The 20,730-nt window shown below is 48.1% G+C and overlaps 1 protein-coding gene and 1 long non-coding RNA gene across 2 annotated transcripts in view; one reads left to right on the forward strand and one right to left on the reverse strand.

The window, feature by feature from the left end:
* LOC134021879 (uncharacterized) overlaps positions 1-20,730 on the reverse strand; it is a 317,808-nt gene that overhangs the window by 194,841 nt on the left and 102,237 nt on the right. The window lies entirely within an intron of this gene.
* On the forward strand, positions 584-19,763 carry zgc:123010 (uncharacterized protein LOC641500 homolog). Its single transcript, XM_062462922.1, has 17 exons — positions 584-762; positions 6,527-6,609; positions 7,012-7,092; positions 7,168-7,218; positions 7,304-7,489; positions 7,713-7,838; positions 11,861-11,906; positions 12,178-12,268; positions 13,791-13,932; positions 14,055-14,159; positions 14,435-14,525; positions 14,802-14,835; positions 15,013-15,090; positions 16,906-17,008; positions 17,256-17,389; positions 17,574-19,305; positions 19,366-19,763. Exons 1-16 carry the CDS (start codon positions 705-707, stop codon positions 17,707-17,709), a joined length of 1,545 nt encoding a protein of 514 aa, XP_062318906.1. The 5' UTR covers positions 584-704; the 3' UTR covers positions 17,710-19,305; positions 19,366-19,763.

Genomic DNA, 20,730 nt, shown 5'->3' on the forward strand with positions numbered 1-20,730 from the left:
TCCAGTTAGTAGAACTTACAGTTTGAACTATTGAGATCTAACCACAGGTCCCAGTCTGAGTGGTTGGGGTTGGTAAGGTCAGGTCACCTGTACTTCACACCAAACAAATAGTGTCCTCAATAAGTATTGGGAACGTTTCAAGTCAAATTTGACAAGAAATACATGATCAACTAGAAACATAAGCCAAATGTCCAAATAGTTACGATGGGAGAACCTCTAAATGGTTTGTTATTCTTTGTAAAACGTGTTGAAACAGCAATAAATAAATGATGACATTCTATACTTTTGCCTCATATCCATAATTTAATATTATTTACATATGCCTTGAGTGCACAGCAAAACTTGTTTTGACTTGTGTCCCAATATTGAGGCCACTGTATGTTATGGGTCAGACAAGACCACTGTATGTTATGGGTCAGACAAGACCACTTGGTGTGGGTTGATTAAAATCATAGCTCTTCTCAAAGATCACAGCCTATTTAATTAATTATCATCTTGAAAACTTAATAACTGAATATTTTTCAGTTCCTGAAATTCCATTAAACGACCACTGTACCTTTAAGACGCTGGCAGGATTGTTGCAGTTACTTTGACGTTTTCACGCCCAGGAGGAAACAGACGAAACCACAGATTCCCGTGGATTCGACACCGATTCTTATATATACTTCTTTTTTATTAAGAAGTTGTTTAGCCAATAATGCTGAATGGTCGCACTAATGAAATTCACAAGAGATATATGCAGGTTGCTGGGGATCGTCAGCGGTAAGACATGTATTTTTAAAACTTTTGGAACATTCCCAGTCCGTAAAAAGTTACATTGACTCCTGAAAGTTTATTGTAAAATGTCCTTGTAAACTTCCGTTACATTAACATAATTACTTTTTTGCAACATCCCGTATTTCTTCTAGTACTGCTGAAGTTCAGAGGCACGTTTTTAACAAGTCTCCCCTCTGTCCCGCTAGTTTCACAATGTGGCGAACTACACCCAACGAATAAATACACTGGATCCGTGTCTTTCAGAGTTGTTTTAACAACCGCTTACTTTACATTTTCAACTGATAGTGACTGTTTGTCAATTTAACACATTTTAATACCCAATCGCATTAAATATATAGATTTAGTGGGATCAAAACAACGGTTTTGATTTCTTGAAGGGCGACGGAATGGTTGAAGAAGTTGCGGTTCAGGAGGTTGACTGCCCGACGAGTGATTGACCAGTTCTTCTTTCCTTTCTGTGATTCATTTGGATTAAAGGTTACCGACTGCATGAGTATTACTAATACTGTAGCATTAGGAGTTTGAGAAGTCGTTTTCATCATACTGAAATTACAAGCACACAGGCTGGTTCTGTAATATACTGTACTTTTTTTGTGACATGACATAGGCCTATGCTTTCATTATTTACATTTACAAAACCGAGGGCAGAAGCACTTTGTCTGTTGCTGCTGGCACATGTTTTCTATGTTCTCCATCCTTTCCAAATTCACTAAATGTCGGGTAAGGTTCATGTGATTGCAAAGTTGTCCCAGTTGTGGCAAAAATCCTGCTTGGATTGCACATTGAAAATCAAGATGGCCTACTGCTGTTTTTTTTTTAATTAATAATATTCTGAACGTTATTCAGAATTGTGTTATCAGGCATGAGTGCTGCAACATGCAAATGCAATGTGTTGTTCTAAAGCAGTTCTTCTCAGCCCTGGTCCTCGGGACCCACTGCCCTGCATGTTCTAGATGTTTGCCTGCTCCAACACACCAGATTCTAATAGATGTTCATTATCAGGTTTCTGCTGAACTTCATAATGGCCCGTTCATTAGAATCGTGTGGATTCCCTGCTCCAATTAGTGTTGGAGCAGGGAAATATCTAGAACATGCAGGACAGTGGGTCCAGAGGACCAGGGTAGCGAAGCTCTGATCTAGAACATGCAGGACAGTGGGTCAAGAGGACAGGGTTGAGAAGCACTGATCTAGAACATGCAGGACAGTGGGTCAAGAGGACCAGGGTAGCGAAGCTCTGATCTAGAACATGCAGGACAGTGGGTCCAGAGGACCAGGGTTGAGAAGCACTGATCTAGAACATGCAGGACAGTGGGTCAAGAGGACCAGGGTTGAGAAGCACTGTTCTCGAGGCCTTGCGGTGGAAAGCCTTCTTCACCAAGCCGAATAGTTTTAAGGCTAATGGCCTTGCCACGAACATGTCAGTCAGGGTTGTCTGATGCCAAATTGACTTCTGTGATAATAAGGTAATGAAAGCCATAGTAGTTGACATTCCTGTAACATGAGCTCACCTTAAATTCCCGCACGTATTCAGCCGGTTCGCTCCTCAGAGAGAAACGGAAGGTGTCCTGTTGCATTGGACTCTACATCTGTGGAAATTAAGATGTAAAGATCACATTCCTATATGATGAGGATTTAAAGCGGGCTGCAGTTTGAGTAACGCAGAGACGGACAGAGACAAGCTTTTCAAGAGGGTCTGAGGAGCCTGTCATCTGAGGAGCAGGCAGGGTGCCAGCAGCTGAAATTCCTTGCCTTGTCTATGTGTGGTTAGGGACATCTCTGAGTGTGGTTAGGGACATCTCTGAGTGTGGTAAGGGACATCTGAGTGTGGTTAGGGACATCTCTGAGTGTCTCCTCTGCCCAGCCCCCTGTCTCCTGCAGCCCCCTGTCTCCTCTGCCCAGCCTCCTGTCTCCTCTGCCCAGCCTCCTGTCTCCTCTGCCCAGCCTCCTGTCTCCTCTGCCCAGCCCCCTGTCTCCTCTACCCAGCCCCCTGTCTCCTCTACCCAGCCCCCTGTCTCCTCTGCCCAGCCTCCTGTCTCCTCTGCCCAGCCTCCTGTCTCCTCTGCCCAGACTCCTGTCTCCTCTGCCCAGCCTCCTGTCTCCTCTGCCCAGCCCCTGTCTCCTCCTCCTAACCCTATGCTTCCTAAATGTGTAGAGATTCAAAATAGCACCTCATGTTAACGTACAGGTCTAAACGTAGGTTCATAAAAAATACAAAAAACTATTCAGTGTACAATTTGGATCATTTAAAAAGCATTGGGAGTTATTAAGGAAATTATGTCGGAAGGCTCGATAGAGAGAGAGAGAGGGGGGGACAGACAGACAGATTAACAGAGGGAGAGATTGAGACAGAGAAATGATTGCTTTGAGGAAGGGAAAGAAGATCCAAAACAAGAGGAAGTGCCTTTTCTGCCATATGTTTTTTTTTCCGCTCTTCAGACCTGACGTCACCACAGGCAACTGGTAGTTGTGCAACACAAGGAAAGGGGGGTGGGGGTGCTCACCCCAGTTCAGTACCATGAGATCTTTAGGCAAAGCCTCGACTCAAACACAGTGCAGGTCAGTGAAGGTGCTTCGTGGAAAACGACTTCCTGTTACTAGGTCATGTAGGACCTTTATCATCTAGTCAGTCTGATTGTTGTTCCTCCTGGCCTCAATCAACTGGGAAGTGACTGTGTGTAAACCCAGCTAGATGAATATCTGGTCATGCAGATGAACCTATGCACGGGGTGTGTGTGTTTTCATAGAACAAGCATTTCTGTGTATCTTATGTCATTGTTATGAACTTGGAACAAGTATGAGAGAAATTATTTGTGAAAGTGTCATAGAAATTAGATAATCCCCCTCCCCCTCCTCCTCCTCCTCACCCCCTCTCTCTCCTCCTCCTCCCCACCCCCTCTCTCTCCTCCTCCCCACCCCCTCTCTCTCCTCCTCCCCACCCCCTCTCTCTCCTCCTCCCCACCCCCTCTCTCTCCTCCTCCCCACCCCTCTCCATCCTCCCCACCCCCTCTCTCTCCTCCTCCCCACCTCCTCTCTCTCCTCCTCCTCCCCACCCCCTCTCTCTCCTCCTCCTCCCCCACGCCCTCTCTCCTCCTCCTCCTCCCCATCCCCTCTCTCTCCTCCCCACCCCCTCTCTCTCCTCCTCCCCACCCCCTCTCTCTCCTCCTCCTCCCCCACGCCCTCTCTCCTCCTCCTCCTCCCCATCCCCTCTCTCTCCTCCCCCTCCCCCACCTCCTCCCCACCCCCTCTCTCTCCTCCCCACCTCCTCTCTCTCCTCCTCCTCCCCACCCCCTCTCTCTCCTCCTCCTCCCCCACGCCCTCTCTCCTCCTCCTCCTCCCCATCCCCTCTCTCTCCTCCCCACCCCCTCTCTCTCCTCCTCCCCACCCCCTCTCTCTCCTCCTCCTCCCCCACGCCCTCTCTCCTCCTCCTCCTCCCCATCCCCTCTCTCTCCTCCCCCTCCCCCACCTCCTCCCCACCCCCTCTCTCTCCTCCCCACCCCCTCTCTCTCCTCCTCCCCACCCCCTCTCTCTCCATCCTCCTCCCCACCCCCTCTCTCTCCTCCTCCCCACCACCCCCTCCTCCTCCCCACCCTCTCTCCATCCTCCTCCCCACCCCCTCTCTCTCCTCCTCCCCACCCCCTCTCCCTCCTCCTCCCCACCCCCTCTCTCTCTCCTCCTCCCCACCCCCTCTCCCTCCTCCTCCCCACCCCCTCTCCCTCCTCCTCCCCACCCCCTCTCTCTCTCCTCCTCTTCCCCCCTTTTCTCTCCTCTTCCTCCTCCTCCCCTCTGTTCACCATTCAAATCTATACAATCAATGTGTTTATGATTAAATTGTTTACCAGAGCGCACACTAGGGCTGGGCGGTATGACGGTACATACCGTGCGACGGTAGAAATGTGTCTACCGGGAGAGATTTGGCTATACCGTTTCAACCACGGTATACTTTTTTCTTTTTTTCTGCTTGTTGCATTGTATATAAGCCATCATATAAATCGCATTCTTGCGATATTTAGAATTGTAGTTTAACTTTCATTTGATTTGCTATTTTCGTTTGACCTTGAAGTACCTTTGCGTTGGTCTGACGGAATTTTCGATGTGGAGTGTATTTTGTCTAAGCGGACCACATTCATGCCGATGCAAATTAATTATATATTTGATAACCCATTCTGCTGTTGTTCAAGTTTCATGTCTTGTGCTGTAAAATTATTATTGTAAAATTACACTGGTGGCGTTGCTAGCATTCTTTATCTAGGATGACTAGTGAAGGCTAACTACTGAGAGTGAGGTCATGCCGGGAAATATCAAACTGAGGCTTTAACGTATCAACCGAGCTTTAACGAGGTTGATACGCCAAAACCGAAGTTAGATATGGATAGTAAAACTCAGACTGATCGCTTTCGCGATTTTTGGCATTACGGATTCGTATTGAGCTGTAAGTCACCACGCGGATGGCATGACTGCGCATCAGCCAATCGGAACGCTGTCGTTGCCTTTAAATAATAGCCATACATACTTTTACATATTTACAGTACAGTATACTATACCGTGATATATACCGTAACCGTGATATAAAATTACTCGTACTGTGATAGAATATTTTGGCCAGATCGCCCACCCCTAGCGCACACTTATTTAGAGCACTATGTTCATCATAGATCTAGCCTCTTAATTGTGCTCTCAAAGTGAACCAGATTGACGCAGGTAACCTTTTAATGTACTACATTTTTTCTGCCCCCACCATGCACCCACACCCACCAGTCTCACAGCATCCTGTGGGAAACACTGGTACCTCTCTCCCTTCTCCTCTTCTTCCTCCCCTCTACTCTTCCTCCTCTTTTCCACTTATCCTTCACCTCTTCCTCCCCTGCATTCTCCCTTTTCTTCCTCCTCCTCCTCTGCTTGCCCAGGGGCTGTTTGTGGTCCTCGTCCACATGCAAGTGCTAGTGTGAAAGAGGAGAGGTACTATATCCAGGTACAGGAGTCACAGGGTGGGCAGGATTCGACCTCCTGTACTGGGACTTAGCTCAGCGTCTCACTAGTTCAGCAGGAAAACACCCACATGCCATCAACTAACTACAGTGTCTGTATGATTATGAAGTCCTCTCATAATGTACTGTAGTCCTGTTTTGTTAGAGATGTTTGTGAGATGTCAGCAACTACGGCAAGAGTGGGTGAGACAGGTAAAGTACTATGAGGTGAGACAGGTACATTACTATGACAGGTAGAAACCTATGGTAGGAGGAGGTAAGACAGGTGCATTCCTATGGTAGGATGAGGTAAAACAGGTGCAGTCCTATGGGAGGAGGAGGTAAGACAGGTGCAGTCCTATGGTAGGAGGAGGTGAGACAGGTGCAGTCCTATGGTAGGAGGAGGTGAGACAGGTGCAGTCCTATGGTAGGAGGAGGTTAGACAGGTGCAGTCCTATGGTAGGAGGAGGTGAGACAGGTGCAGTCCTATGGTAGGAGGAGGTGAGACAGGTGCAGTCCTATGGTAGGAGGAGGTGAGACGGATGCAGTCCTATGGTAGGAGGAGGCTGTTTCAGACAGCAGAACAGTGACAGACAGCTACCCGCAGGGTGTAAAACTGACCATACTTAGTGATCTGTACCAACTCTGCATTTATGGCTTGTTGTCATGTGATCAAGTGTTTGAGATGTACGTGCTCCTTAATCGGCAACAAGCAATCAATGCCCCCTGGTCTTTGTGTTTGTGTGTGTGTCCGTGTGTGTGTGCGACCTGACGCTGTGTCGCAGAAGGCCCCAGCACCCAGCAGGATCTGGAGCAGGACTGTGGAGCGTCCGTCCCTGACGCCTCCAGCCATGCTCGTCTGGCACAGGTAGGACACCTATCTGTCTTCTGTAACAGGTAAACTACTCTGGGGTTCTCTGGTCCTTAGACTTAGAAAACAGTAATGTCCTCCAAAAGGCAGTTTACTGTACAGCACAGAACACATAAAGTTCTGCTTGTCTTGACAGTTTCCTAGCAGCCTGTCTAAACCTATGATGAATAAGTCCTAAATCTTATAGAGTTAGTATTCTTATCAACAATAACTATAATGTGTATATGTATATATATATTGATACATAATAAATCAATGTAATATTAATATTTACTAAAATTAGTAATAATTAACCGACTAACTAAGTGTTCATCCTTGTGTGTGTGTGTTCATCTACATGATGTGTGTGTTCATCCTCATCTGCATGATGTGTGTGTTCATCCTTGTGTGTGTTACCAGGACTACCTGAACGGAGAGGAGGGGCTCAGTGAGGAGGAGAAGGTCAAGCGGAGAGCAGAGCGTCGCAGAGCCAAGAGGAAGGTGGGCGCATGTCTCACACACACACGCACACACATTTGGGGGTCAGTGTTTCATTCCTGGTTTTTCCCTCGCTAGCGTCAACGAGAACGCAGGAAGATGGAGCAGGTGCAGAGAAGCACTGAACAGGTAGGGAACCTTTCATCCCTCGAGTTTGGAGGAAATCTACACCTGAATATGTTTACAGAGGTGTGTGTGTGTGTGTTTGTGTCAGGATGATGAAGATGAGGATGATGTTGAGTCTGAGGAGAGCGAGTCTGAGATTGAGGGAGGAGGTGGAGTAGTAGAGGAGGAGGACAAACATGAACATCAGGGCTCCATGTGCTGCTCCAAGGATGAACCGGGCCCCCCTCCCTGCACCTCGGGCCCCCCCAGGGCCCCTACTGGCCCCAGTGAGGAGGTACGACAGAACCATTCCCTCCCACTCATGGACAGTTTGTACACCGTTTTATAACCCATGGAGGGTAGTTTGCTGTATTACCATCTCCATTATAGGGTACACATTATTTTATTAGCACTTTATTAAATTTTGAGAGCCACTCTATACTAATCTGTCTGTGTTTGTAACTTGTCTGTATATATGTTTTTGTCTTTGTGTTTCTGTGTGTATCTATGTTACTCAGGAGCCAGAATGGGATGTAAGCAGTGCCTTCGTTTCCAATGCTGCCAGCCACATCAAGCCTAAAGGCTGGACCAAACCAGGCCGCAAGTCCAAAGAGAACAAGGAAAATGAGGCTAGAACCAGCGAGGTGAGAGTTCACAGATCACACCCAGTTCCTCCTAGTCTGGGACCAGGTGGAATCTGTGTCTGAGAAACCAGGTCTGAAAGTCAAGCCTTTTCTTCTTTTACAATAACTGTTGGTGTTGGGTCAGTGTTACTAGGGGTTAGGGCAGTGGCTGTCCTGATGGCAATGTCACAATGGTCCTTTTGTTTGTGGTATTGCGTTTTATGGTCAGCGCAACAAAATGGCTCACTTGACAGAGCTGCTTCTCTGATAACTGTCTAGGGCTAGCACGGTGGGCTAGCACGGTGGGCTAGCACGGTTCCTAAAATCGACAGTAGAACACTGTTTAGTGAAAGTATTACCACACACACAATGTGACCAGAACTCAGGATTGGGACTAAACATCTATTGGATAACATAAAAACTGAGACTCTGGAGCTTCAGGGCGCAAGAAGCAGTGTACCTATCATGGTGCCCACTGGACAGGAAGTTGAGGCAGTGTCATGATCTGAGGTTGCATCCGTTTGTCAGGTCTAGCAACGTTATGTGGCCAAAAGTCAGCTAAATGACCAGATGATCCCATCTGGTCATTGATCCCTTTCCAGATGAGATGGGCATATTCCAGGATGCCAGGATTGATCATAATAATAATAATAATAATAATAATAAATTTGATTTCTAACGCACCTTTCATCCGAGAACAAATCTCAAGGTGCTACAGTTAAGATTATAAAACAAGGTAAAACATCAATATAAAATATAATTAGATAATTAAAACTCGTAAGATCTGCTAAAAATAATTGTTTTTAGTCCTTTTTTTTAAAGTCTCAGTGGTTTGAGGTGCCCTCAGATGATCAGGCTAGGTTACAGTGGTTTGAGGTGCCCTCAGATGACCAGGCTAGGTTACAGTGGTTTGAGGTGCCCTCAGATGACCAGGCTAGGTTACAGTGGTTTGAGGTGCCCTCAGATGATCAGGCTAGGTTACAGTGGTTTGAGGTGCCCTCAGATGATCAGGCTAGGTTACAGTGCTTTGAGGTGCCCTCAGATGATCAGGCTAGGTTACAGTGGTTTGAGGTGCCCTCAGATGATCAGGCTAGGTTACAGTGGTTTGAGGTGCCCTCAGATGATCAGGCTAGGTTACAGTGGTTTGAGGTGCCCTCAGATGATCAGGCTAGGTTACAGTGGTTTGAGGTGCCCTCAGATGATCAGGCTAGGTTACAGTGGTTTGAGGTGCCCTCAGATGATCAGGCTAGGTTACAGTGGTTTGAGGTGCCCTCAGATGATCAGGCTAGGTTACAGTGGTTTGAGGTGCCCTCAGATGATCAGGCTAGGTTACAGTGGTTTGAGGTGCCCTCAGATGATCAGGCTAGGTTACAGTGGTTTGAGGTGCCCTCAGATGATCAGGCTAGGTTACAGTGGTTTGAGGTGCCCTCAGATGATCAGGCTAGGTTACAGTGGTTTGAGGTGCCCTCAGATGATCAGGCTAGGTTACAGTGGTTTGAGGTGCCCTCAGATGATCAGGCTAGGTTACAGTGGTTTGAGGTGCCCTCAGATGATCAGGCTAGGTTACAGTGGTTTGAGGTGCCCTCAGATGACCAGGCTAGGTTACAGTGGTTTGAGGTGCCCTCAGATGACCAGGCTAGGTTACAGTGGTTTGAGGTGCCCTCAGATGATCAGGCTAGGTTACAGTGGTTTGAGGTGCCCTCAGATGATCAGGCTAGGTTACAGTGGTTTGAGGTGCCCTCAGATGATCAGGCTAGGTTACAGTGGTTTGAGGTGCCCTCAGATGACCAGGCTAGGTTACAGTGGTTTGAGGTGCCCTCAGATGATCAGGCTAGGTTACAGTGGTTTGAGGTGCCCTCAGATGATCAGGCTAGGTTACAGTGGTTTGAGGTGCCCTCAGATGACCAGGCTAGGTTACAGTGGTTTGAGGTGCCCTCAGATGACCAGGCTAGGTTACAGTGGTTTGAGGTGCCCTCAGATGATCAGGCTAGGTTACAGTGGTTTGAGGTGCCCTCAGATGACCAGGCTAGGTTACAGTGGTTTGAGGTGCCCTCAGATGACCAGGCTAGGTTACAGTGGTTTGAGGTGCCCTCAGATGACCAGGCTAGGTTACAGTGGTTTGAGGTGCCCTCAGATGATCAGGCTAGGTTACAGTGGTTTGAGGTGCCCTCAGATGATCAGGCTAGGTTACAGTGGTTTGAGGTGCCCTCAGATGACCAGGCTAGGTTACAGTGGTTTGAGGTGCCCTCAGATGACCAGGCTAGGTTACAGTGGTTTGAGGTGCCCTCAGATGACCAGGCTAGGTTACAGTGGTTTGAGGTGCCCTCAGATGATCAGGCTAGGTTACAGTGGTTTGAGGTGCCCTCAGATGACCAGGCTAGGTTACAGTGGTTTGAGGTGCCCTCAGATGATCAGGCTAGGTTACAGTGGTTTGAGGTGCCCTCAGATGATCAGGCTAGGTTACAGTGGTTTGAGGTGCCCTCAGATGACCAGGCTAGGTTACAGTGGTTTGAGGTGCCCTCAGATGACCAGTCTAGGTTACAGTGGTTTGAGGTGCCCTCAGATGATCAGGCTAGGTTACAGTGGTTTGAGGTGCCCTCAGATGACCAGGCTAGGTTACAGTGGTTTGAGGTGCCCTCAGATGATCAGGCTAGGTTACAGTGCTTTGAGGTGCCCTCAGATGACCAGGCTAGGTTACAGTGGTTTGAGGTGCCCTCAGATGACCAGGCTAGGTTACAGTGGTTTGAGGTGCCCTCAGATGACCAGGCTAGGTTACAGTGGTTTGAGGTGCCCTCAGATGACCAGGCTAGGTTACAGTGGTTTGAGGTGCCCTCAGATGACCAGGCTAGGTTACAGTGGTTTGAGGTGCCCTCAGATGACCAGGCTAGGTTACAGTGGTTTGAGGTGCCCTCAGATGACCAGGCTAGGTTACAGTGGTTTGAGGTGCCCTCAGATGATCAGGCTAGGTTACAGTGGTTTGAGGTGCCCTCAGATGACCAGGCTAGGTTACAGTGGTTTGAGGTGCCCTCAGATGATCAGGCTAGGTTACAGTGGTTTGAGGTGCCCTCAGATGATCAGGCTAGGTTACAGTGGTTTGAGGTGCCCTCAGATGACCAGGCTAGGTTACAGTGGTTTGAGGTGCCCTCAGATGACCAGGCTAGGTTACAGTGGTTTGAGGTGCCCTCAGATGACCAGGCTAGGTTACAGTGGTTTGAGGTGCCCTCAGATGATCAGGCTAGGTTACAGTGGTTTGAGGTGCCCTCAGATGACCAGGCTAGTTTACAGTGGTTTGAGGTGCCCTCAGATGACCAGGCTAGGTTACAGTGGTTTGAGGTGCCCTCAGATGATCAGGCTAGGTTACAGTGGTTTGAGGTGCCCTCAGATGACCAGGCTAGGTTACAGTGGTTTGAGGTGCCCTCAGATGACCAGGCTAGGTTACAGTGGTTTGAGGTGCCCTCAGATGACCAGGCTAGGTTACAGTGGTTTAGGGATCATGAGGAATCCTGCCACCACAGGGTCCTGACCTGATATGTGCCGGAGAGAGTTGCCCCACTTTACAGAGTGGGGCAACTCTCCCGTCATCAATACAAGGTCTGGGACCAAAATTTGGCCTAATACAACTCTGATCAGAAAGACTTGTTGTGGCGTTGCACAACGTTGTCAAAACAAGCCATGGCAAGTGTGTGCCGTAATCAAAGCTAAAGGCGGTCCAACAAAGTATCGGCCCACTTTTTTTGCGCAGGCAGTGTATTAGCTGACTGCTCAGGTATTCATTCACATCTGAAGTGGTCACTCCACCTGCTGTCAGTGGTTCCTACACCAGCTGTCAGTGGTTCCTCCACCTGCTGTCAGTGGTTCCTACACCTGCTGTCAGTGGTTCCTCCACCTGCTGTCAGTGGTTCCTCCACCTGCTGTCAGTGGTTCCTACACCTGCTGTCAGCGGTTCCGACACCTGCTTTCGAACAGCAGTCATTCTAAGAAGCAGGATTTGGCTCGGTGGAGCTCTGTGTTCAGCTAATAACAGTACAGTGTTTCCCCTTTAGGAGAATGGATCTGACGCCACGATCAAGAGAAGCGCCTCGTTGACAGGTGAGTGTGAAGCCGTGGTCAGTAGGAGGATGAAGACCCTCCTGATGTGGGAGGAGAGGTGATGAAGTTGCTTGGTTAGGAAGGTCCAAGGACCCAGAGGAACTCTCTCTCGATGGGAGGGTTGGAGGTAACTTCCGGCTGATGTCTGCACTTATTCAAGGTTTTGTGTCTTAATTCTTTGGCCCTTTTTGTCTGTGTATGTGTGTGTGCATGCCCTTGTGTGCATGCTTGTATGTGTGTGTTTGTGTGTGTGTGTGCATGTGTCCTACAGAGAAAGGGATCAAGATGGTTCAGGAGGGCCAGTACTCACAGGCTGTCAGCATGTTTACAGAAGCCATCAGATATGATCCAGCTGACTACAGGTACACTGACCCAGCCTCTCAGTTAGCCAAGTCCTCTAAAACCCAGAGGTACAGTTAGCTAGCATCTGTGTAACCCAGCAACACGGTTAGCTAGCATATGTGTAACACAGAAGCATGGTTAGCTAGCATGTGTGTAACCTAGCAACACGGTTAGCAAGCATCTGTGTAACCCAGCAACACGGTTAGCAAGCATCTGTGTAACCCAGCAACACGGTTAGCTAGCATCTGTGTAACCCAGCAACACGGTTAGTTAGCATCTGTGTAACCCAGCAACACAGTTATCGTATTTTTCGGAAAATAAGCCGCATTTTCTATAAACTGCATCCCACCAGAATGAGAGCTTTGTGTTTGTAAATCTGAGTATAAACCACACTGGAATATATGCCACACTTGATACGGGAACAATGATACCAAGCAATGCACTATAGGCGATCTTACAGCATGCAGTTGTGTAACACACTTCTAAAACGAAAGTAGGTGCCTTATTGCCCGGGAATTAACTAATATTTACCTTTTAGACGCGTGAGTTCTAAATATTTCCGACGGCCCCCAAAGCGTAAGTTATTTTTCAGAAACGGTAGCTAGCTAGCTTTAGTTAGATTCCTGGCTAAGTTAGCTTGCATAATACTCGTAGCAATGCTACGAGTAAATTATTCAGTAGGAATGTTCGAAAAAGCATATATGTGACATTACGCTGTGAGACCTGCATTCGAACGATCACATATGTGCGATGCTACTCCTTAACGGGTTAAATAGCATTCACGAAAAAAATATGTAAAACCGGGCTATAAGCCGCTTCGAATTATAAACCGCATTACCACAAGAAAATGTAAAATCGGGGTATAAACCGAGGTTTCATTTCATTTAAAAATACGGTAGCTAGCATCTGTCTAACAGTTAGCTAGCTCCTTTTATAACCCAGCAACACAGTTAGCTATATCTCCTGTAGCAACACAGTTAGCTAGCTCCAGTATATACAAACCCAGCAACACAGTTAGCTAGCTCCAGTATATACAAACCCAGCAACACAGTTAGCTAGCTCCAGTATATACAAACCCAGCAACACAGTTAGCTAGCTCCAGTATATACAAACCCAGCAACACAGTTAGATAGCTCCAGTATATACAAACCCAGCAACACAGTTAGCTAGCTCCAGTATATAAAAACCCAGCAACACAGTTAGATAGCTCCAGTATATACAAACCCAGCAACACAGTTAGCTAGCTCCAGTATATACAAACCCAGCAACACAGTTAGCTAGCTCCAGTATATACAAACCCAGCAACACAGTTAGATAGCTCCAGTATATACAAACCCAGCAACACAGTTAGCTAGCTCCAGTATATACAAACCCAGCAACACAGTTAGCTATCTCCAGTATATACAAACCCAGCAACACAGTTAACTAGCTCCAGTATATACAAACCCAGCAACACAGTTAGCTAGCTCCAGTATATACAAACCCAGCAACACAGTTAGCTAGCTCCTGTCCATTAAAGTGTGTATGTGTGTGTGTTTTCAGGTTCTTCGGGAACCGCTCCTACTGCTATGCATGTTTGGAACAGTACCCTCAGGCCCTGGCTGACGCTGAGCGCTCCATCGGGCTGGCTCCTGATTGGCCCAAAGGATACTTCCGTCAAGGGAGCGCCCTCATGGGACTGAAGGTACTGGTCACACTTCCCCTCACGTACACACAAACAATCACTTATGATTTTCAATATGTATGTAAAAGTGGATATTATAGCTAAGAAATCAGAATGTTAGTCCTAAATTGTGTGTTTGACAGAGGTACAGTGAGGCAGAGCAGGCCATGGAGAAGGTGTTGAAGCTGGACCAGGACTGTGAGGAAGCTGTCAACGACCTCTTCAACTGCAAAGTTCTGCAGCTCATGGTAAACACACAAGCAAATACACTTCACACAATACACCGATTCAAACTGATATTATCAAATCAAACTTAAATTGATGTGATGTATGGTTTACTCATCGACCGCATCCTTTCTCTGTCTGTTTCTGGGTTGGGCTAGTGTTCAGTAGACTGGCTGGTTTAGACACCAACAGACTCCTAACATCTGACCTTCTGCATGAAGCTGTCGTTGTTCACTACTAACAGACTCTTCCTTCATTCTATCCTGCTCTCTGTCTTGTTTTCTTCTTTCTCTCACAGGATCTAGGTTTTGAGGAGATGCAGGGTGTGTTATTGCTTGATAAGTTCTCTACAGTACAGGCTGTACTGTCCTCTCCAGGGGCTTCCAGGGGTGAGGACACACACACACACACACACGCACACACCGGCCAAGAACAAGGTCGGAAAGCTACATTTTGCATATGGGACACTGGGGAGTAGTAAAGATGTGAAGACTCATCCAATGGCCTCTCTTTGCCTCTCTCTCTCCTTTCCTCTATATCTTCTCTTCCCCCGTCTCTCTCCCCCCCTCTCTCTCATCTCTTACTTTCCCTGTCTCTCTCCTCCCTCCCTCTCTTTTCCCCCCTCCCTCTCTCCTCTCTCGCTCTCCTTTTCATTCTTTTTTCAGCTTTGAGCCAGGAATCCTCATTGGTCCAGCCAGGGTATGTGATCAATAACCCAGTCATGTTCACCAGATGGAATGCATGAGATGCAAGAATGATTCATTCATTCTTCTCTCTCTCTCTCTCTCTCTCTCTCTCTCTCTCTCTCTCTCTCTCTCTCTCTCTCTCTCTCTCTCTCTCTGTGTCTCTCTCTCTGTGTCTCTCTCTGTGTCTCAGAAGTCCGTGCCAGTCCCTCTGGGTAGGGAACGTGACTGCAGAGCTGACTGAGAAGCAGCTCTGGGACCTCTTTAAAACGTAAGACTCTGGGTTAACTCTCTCTCTGCACTGCGTTAAAGATCCTGTAAAGTGGAATTGAAAATGAGTTTTAAGTTCATCACACCACAGAAAAATGTGTTGTTTACTACTCATCCAAATTCGAATGGAAAAAAACCCATGTTATGTTAGAAGTATGTTAAATTAGGCTTTGAAATCGTGAGAAAATCAGCAGTCTTCTCTGCTTGAGACTGGGGAGGGCGTGTCGCCTGAAGGAGCTGAAGCTCCGCCTCCTCGAATTGATTGAATTTAGCAACAACAGCAACACTAGCTAAATCAATTGCAGATATCAGAACAGCCATACCTGCAGTCTCTGAGTGTTTTATGTGTTAATTACTTTGTCTTTGCATCGTACCAGCCGAGTAACAGAATGCATTCGTCTGTGATCTGACGTAGATCAGTCGCTGTGACGTAGATCGGTCGGGTTTTGGCTCCGCCTATACAAAACCTGAGCTGAAAACGGAAGAGAAACTGTACGGTCTAACTCCACATTTCAGTGCGACAAAGTTTCGCGCTTTGCACATGCTTTCAGGAACTCATTTCACACGTATATAATATACTGAGAAGCTAATCATGGAATTTGCTTTACAGGATCTTTAACTCTCCCTGTACTGGGTTAACTCTCCCTGCACTGCTTTAACTCTCCCTGCACTGCTTTAACTCTCCCAGCATTGCGTTAACTCTCCCAGCACTGCGTTAACTCTCCCTGCACTGCGTTAACTCTCCCTGGACTGCGTTAACTCTCCCTGGACTGCTTTAACTCTCCCAGCACTGCTTTAACTCTCCCAGCACTGCTTTAACTCTCCCAGCACTGCGTTAACTCTCCCTGCACTGGGTTAACTCTCCCTGCACTGCTTTAACTCTCCCTGCATTGCGTTAACTCTCCCAGCACTGCGTTAACTCTCCCTGCACTGCGTTAACTCTCCCAGCACTGCGTTAACTCTCCCTGCACTGCGTTAACTCTCCCTGCACTGCGTTAACTCTCCCTGGACTGCTTTAACTCTCCCAGCACTGCTTTAACTCTCCCAGCACTGCTTTAACTCTCCCAGCACTGCGTTAACTCTCCCTGCACTGGGTTAACTCTCCCTGCACTGCTTTAACTCTCCCTGCATTGCGTTAACTCTCCCAGCACTGCGTTAACTCTCCCTGCACTGCTTTAACTCTCCCTGCATTGCGTTAACTCTCCCAGCACTGCGTTAACTCTCCCTGCACTGCTTTAACTCTCTCAGCAACTGCTTTAACTCTCCCAGCACTGCGTTAACTCTCTCAGCAACTGCTTTAACTCTCCCAGCACTGCGTTAACTCTCCCTGCACTGCTTTAACTCTTCCAGCACTGCGTTAACTCTCTCAGCAACTGCTTTAACTCTCCCTGCACTGCGGTAACTCTCCCAGCACTGCGTTAACTCTCTCAGCAACTGCTTTAACTCTCCCTGCACTGCGGTAACTCTCTCAGCACTGCGTTAACTCTCCCAGCACTGCTTTAACTCTCCCAGCACTGCGTTAACTCTCTCAGCAACTGCTTTAACTCTCCCAGCACTGCGTTAACTCTCCCTGCACTGCGGTAACTCTCCCAGCACTGCGGTAACTCTCCCAGCACTGCGTTAACTCTCCCAGCACTGCTTTAACTCAGGTTTAACTTGCTGCTGCTCAACAACTAAAATGGAGATTAAAGTAACAGAAAGTCGCCAGATTTGTCACTAGTCGCAGTATATTTTTTGTCGATGGGGAAGGTGAAAGTCGCTAACTTGGCAACATGTGGGGGAGACAGTTCTGAATGTTGTGGTTCTCTCCCTGCAGCCACGGGGAGATAGACAGTATCCGAGTGCTGCACAAGAGGTTCTGTGCCTTCGTCAACTTTCAGAACGCCAACATGGCGTCGCGAGCTCTTGAGAAGCTCAACGTGAGTAATGCTGTCTGCTTCTCTTCTGAAGAGAGGACCGGATGGTCTTTTTCATGTAGGGTGTGTTTGTATGTTTTTTTAGTTGAATTGCCATGTCTAACAAGTGCAGGTAAACACATTCTTGGTCCAGCTTCTTTCGACACAACTTATATAGTCTTCTATGGGTCTAAAACGTAATTTCAATATGAATAAAGTTGATCCATAATGTAACAACATTTTTGTGCGTGTGCTTGTTTGCTCCCTACAGGGCTATAGTATTGAGAACACAAGGCTAGTGGTTCGCTACCCAGACCGCCGCACCCAGAGGGTCCTGCACACCCCCCTGAAGACCAGCCTCCCTGCCACGGAGCAGGCTGCTGCCGCTGCTGCCGCTGCTGCCGGGTAAACACTTCCTACTTCCTGTTTACAATCCAATTCAGGAAGTCATCACAATCCTGGATGGAGCCCAATGTAGAGCTGGCCGAAGGATGTGTGTCGAGAACCTGTGTTCGCACCTAGTCTATATAGCGGTTAAATCATCATCATCGTTGTTATCTAAAACTCTCCCAACCTTCCTCCTTCCCAGACAAAGACGCAGAGGCCCTGTGAACGGAGATGAGTGTTACTTCTGGAGATCTACCGGCTGCCATTTTGGGGACAAGTGTCGCTACAAACACTTTCCAGAGCAGCGAGGCAAAGACAGGAAGCCTTGGCAGCCCTGAGGCTAATTTCCTGTCTTGGCAGGAAATTAGGGCACACTACTTAGTGACCTGAGAGAGCCTTGTCTAACTGACTAGGAGTGCTCATTGGACAGCATTAAGACTGGCAGACTGGACCAGAACAGGCCCAACTAACCCAGGCTACAGCCGGAACACTAATGGTCTGGATGGAGCCAGCCTTTTTAACCAGATAGTTCTGATAGACCTACAGCCCTACCGGCCTTGCAGCCCTGTAGCTAAGAGTCTGAAGGACCGGTGTGGTTTTCTAGCCCCAGATGGTCTCTTCACCCTATAAAAACATGGATGTTTCGCTTCACCCTTCAAACTCACAATTCCTCCGTCCCTCCAATCCACCATCGCTCCATTCCTACACCCCTCCACCCCCCTGCTGTCCCTCTACCCCTCCAAGACACCACCTGTCCAGCCCTTCACTTCTCCACCTCACCATCCATCCATCCCTTCTCTCCACCAACCTTTCACCCTACCAACGCTCCAGTCCTTCCACTTATGCATCCCTCGACTCCACCACCACTTCATCCCCCCTCTCACCCCACTATCCCTCCATCCTTTCACTCCTCTATCACAGACCCAGCCGCTCAGCACCACCTCCCCCCCCCAGGCTGCCCAGCTGCTGGCTCCGAGGCAGGGGTAGCCCCGGCATCATCACCCCTTGGACGAGGGAACTCTGGAGCACACCTCTGCCCATTTGCTATTTGGAATTAATGGCAAATACCTTTAGCGGGCGATTTGATTCATCTTTCCCAGAGCAAATGAAACTAGGGAAATCAAAATGCACCTGGAAAATTCAAGAAACAAAACTCTAGTTGCTCAAGATGGAAATATAACCCTTGATTTGTATCAGTTCATGTGACCCAATGATTGAACACACTCCTGAACACCCAGCTGGGATAATAGAGCAGTGTCTTCAACAGTTTGTCTGCTCCAGAAGAAACAATATGGAGACACACACAGCGCCAATGTTTTTGAACTGTTTTGGTCATGTGTGAGAAAGGAATATGCTGATTTTTTATATTTCTATATGAGTACGGTTGTGTGGCACAAGATCTACGTGTCAATATTCTACTCAACCAAAGAGAGCTTCTAACCCACAGAAGGACAGCTAGCTAGCTGACTGTATCGTAATCAGGGGACTGTCATGGCTTACAGACCCATCCTCCAGATCTCTCAACCACAGCTGCTCATTCAGCATGTGTCTGAGGTCCCTGTGACTGGCTGGACTCAAAGACAATCATCAGCCAGGTAACCAAGCACACTAGCACACAGACAAACGCAGACATCCTCTCCAGTCTTGGCTCACACTACAGCCCAGATCTTTAACTGAGTGGACTGCTGGAGGTGTTCTGGTTCTGGTTTGAAACGCTCCCCTCGTGTCTTTGACCTCTGTTTCTTGTTTCGGTTCCTGCGAGACTTGTGACAGACTCATCACACCAAATGTTGGGTCAAATGTTGTTTCCACGGTGACATCTGTCGACCTTGTGAGGGCGTTGTCACTGTGTCACAGGGGAGGGTGGAGCAGTGGGCCAAGGTCACAAGTGTTAATGGTACACAGACCGAGGCCCATGGTGTCCTCTCACCTGGGTGGCTTTCCTGGCCCCTCCCAGGGCCCCTCCCAGGGCCCCTCTGCTGGCCCCTCCCAAGGCCCCTCTGCTGGCCCCTCCCAGGGCCCCTCTGCTGTCACCCTCTGGGCACAGACAGGGGCCTGGAGGGAGGTTTGCGTAGTTAGAGAACTTAAAAAATAAAGTATTCATTAATTTTTAACCAATGCATGTTACTTTGGAGTCAGATTTGGTAATTGCTTCCCTGTGTGGGCCATACGTTTAAATTTGAGTAAGTAACTGTATTCTCCGACCCACCCCTTCCCCCAAGTTACTATTTTGAGGAAAATGTGTTTTTAATTACGACGTATACTCAGTGTTTGACTTGAACATTGTAATTCCCGTTCATGCTAAATTTACCAAATATTTTAGGTCTACAAATATTCTGCAATGCACTGCCAAAGAGTCTGTATTTAATAAATTTATTTAAATTATTATAAACACCTCAGTGTCTGGTCATGCCTGTCACATTTATTTCATCAGACCTGTTATGCACACACATAATTATGCATGGTTATAAATGTATGGAGACATGGTCCCTACCAAACTGAATTCATGATGTCAAGGTAAACTCAGTGGTTCAACATCCTGAGAAGGTGCATTACACCATCCTATCCACCAGGGCGCAGCGGTGCGTTTATGAAATCTCTTTGGCTCCGATCGCTAGCTGAGACTGTGAGGCATGTGCCAGACTCTGACACCAGCCCTGACCGAGGAGGCTGGATGGAAGCAGCCTGGGTGCAGAGACGGCACATGGAGGGCCTGTCATCACGGCCAGAGACGCCTCGGTGTGGTGGGGAACGGAGGAAGATCTGTAACCACGACGACCAGGGGGAGGGGCACAGATGGGCCCTGAGGAGGGGGAGTGTGGGAAACACAGCTTCCATGACTGACACACAGACTGACTAGCTAGACAGACTGGCCAGCTTCCATTAGTGACAGAGACAGACTATGCAGCCCATTCCAGTGTGAAAGAAAAATATCTGCCTCCACCAACAGTGTGGAATCATTTTCTGGATTTGAATATACCTACATATACCTATACCTTTGAAACTCTATATCAATACAGTCATCATTCTACATTAGTTATAGAAGTAAACTAGGCATTCCAGTACAGGAGGATGGAGATGGGGATGGAGGTGGGGATGAGGATGGAGGTGAGGATGGAGGTGAGGGTGGGGGTGGAGGTGAGGGTGGGGGTGGAGGTGAGGATGGAGGTGAGGTGGGGATGGGGATGGGGATGGAGGTGGGGATGGAGGTGGGGATGGAGGTGAGGATGGGGGTGAGGATGGAGGTGGGGATGGGGATGGAGGTGGAGGTGAGGATGGAGGTGGGGATGGAGGTGAGGATGGAGGTGAGGGTGGGGGTGGAGGTGAGGATGGAGGTGAGGATGGAGGTGAGGGTGGGG

Source organism: Osmerus eperlanus, chromosome 6 (genome assembly GCF_963692335.1).
Source record: "Osmerus eperlanus chromosome 6, fOsmEpe2.1, whole genome shotgun sequence".
Classification (NCBI taxonomy): Eukaryota; Metazoa; Chordata; class Actinopteri; order Osmeriformes; family Osmeridae; genus Osmerus; species Osmerus eperlanus.

What these genes read in the sequence shown, in the direction of transcription:
- zgc:123010 (XM_062462922.1), top strand. Translation starts at nt 705, where the DNA reads ATGGTCGCACTAATGAAATTCACAAGAGATATATGCAGGTTGCTGGGG. An exon ending in TGCAGAGAAGCACTGAACAG is followed by an intron (nt 7,219 to 7,303) that starts GTAGGGAACCTT and finishes TGTTTGTGTCAG; the next exon opens with GATGATGAAGATGAGGATGA. An exon ending in TCCTCATTGGTCCAGCCAGG is followed by an intron (nt 14,836 to 15,012) that starts GTATGTGATCAA and finishes TCTGTGTCTCAG; the next exon opens with AAGTCCGTGCCAGTCCCTCT.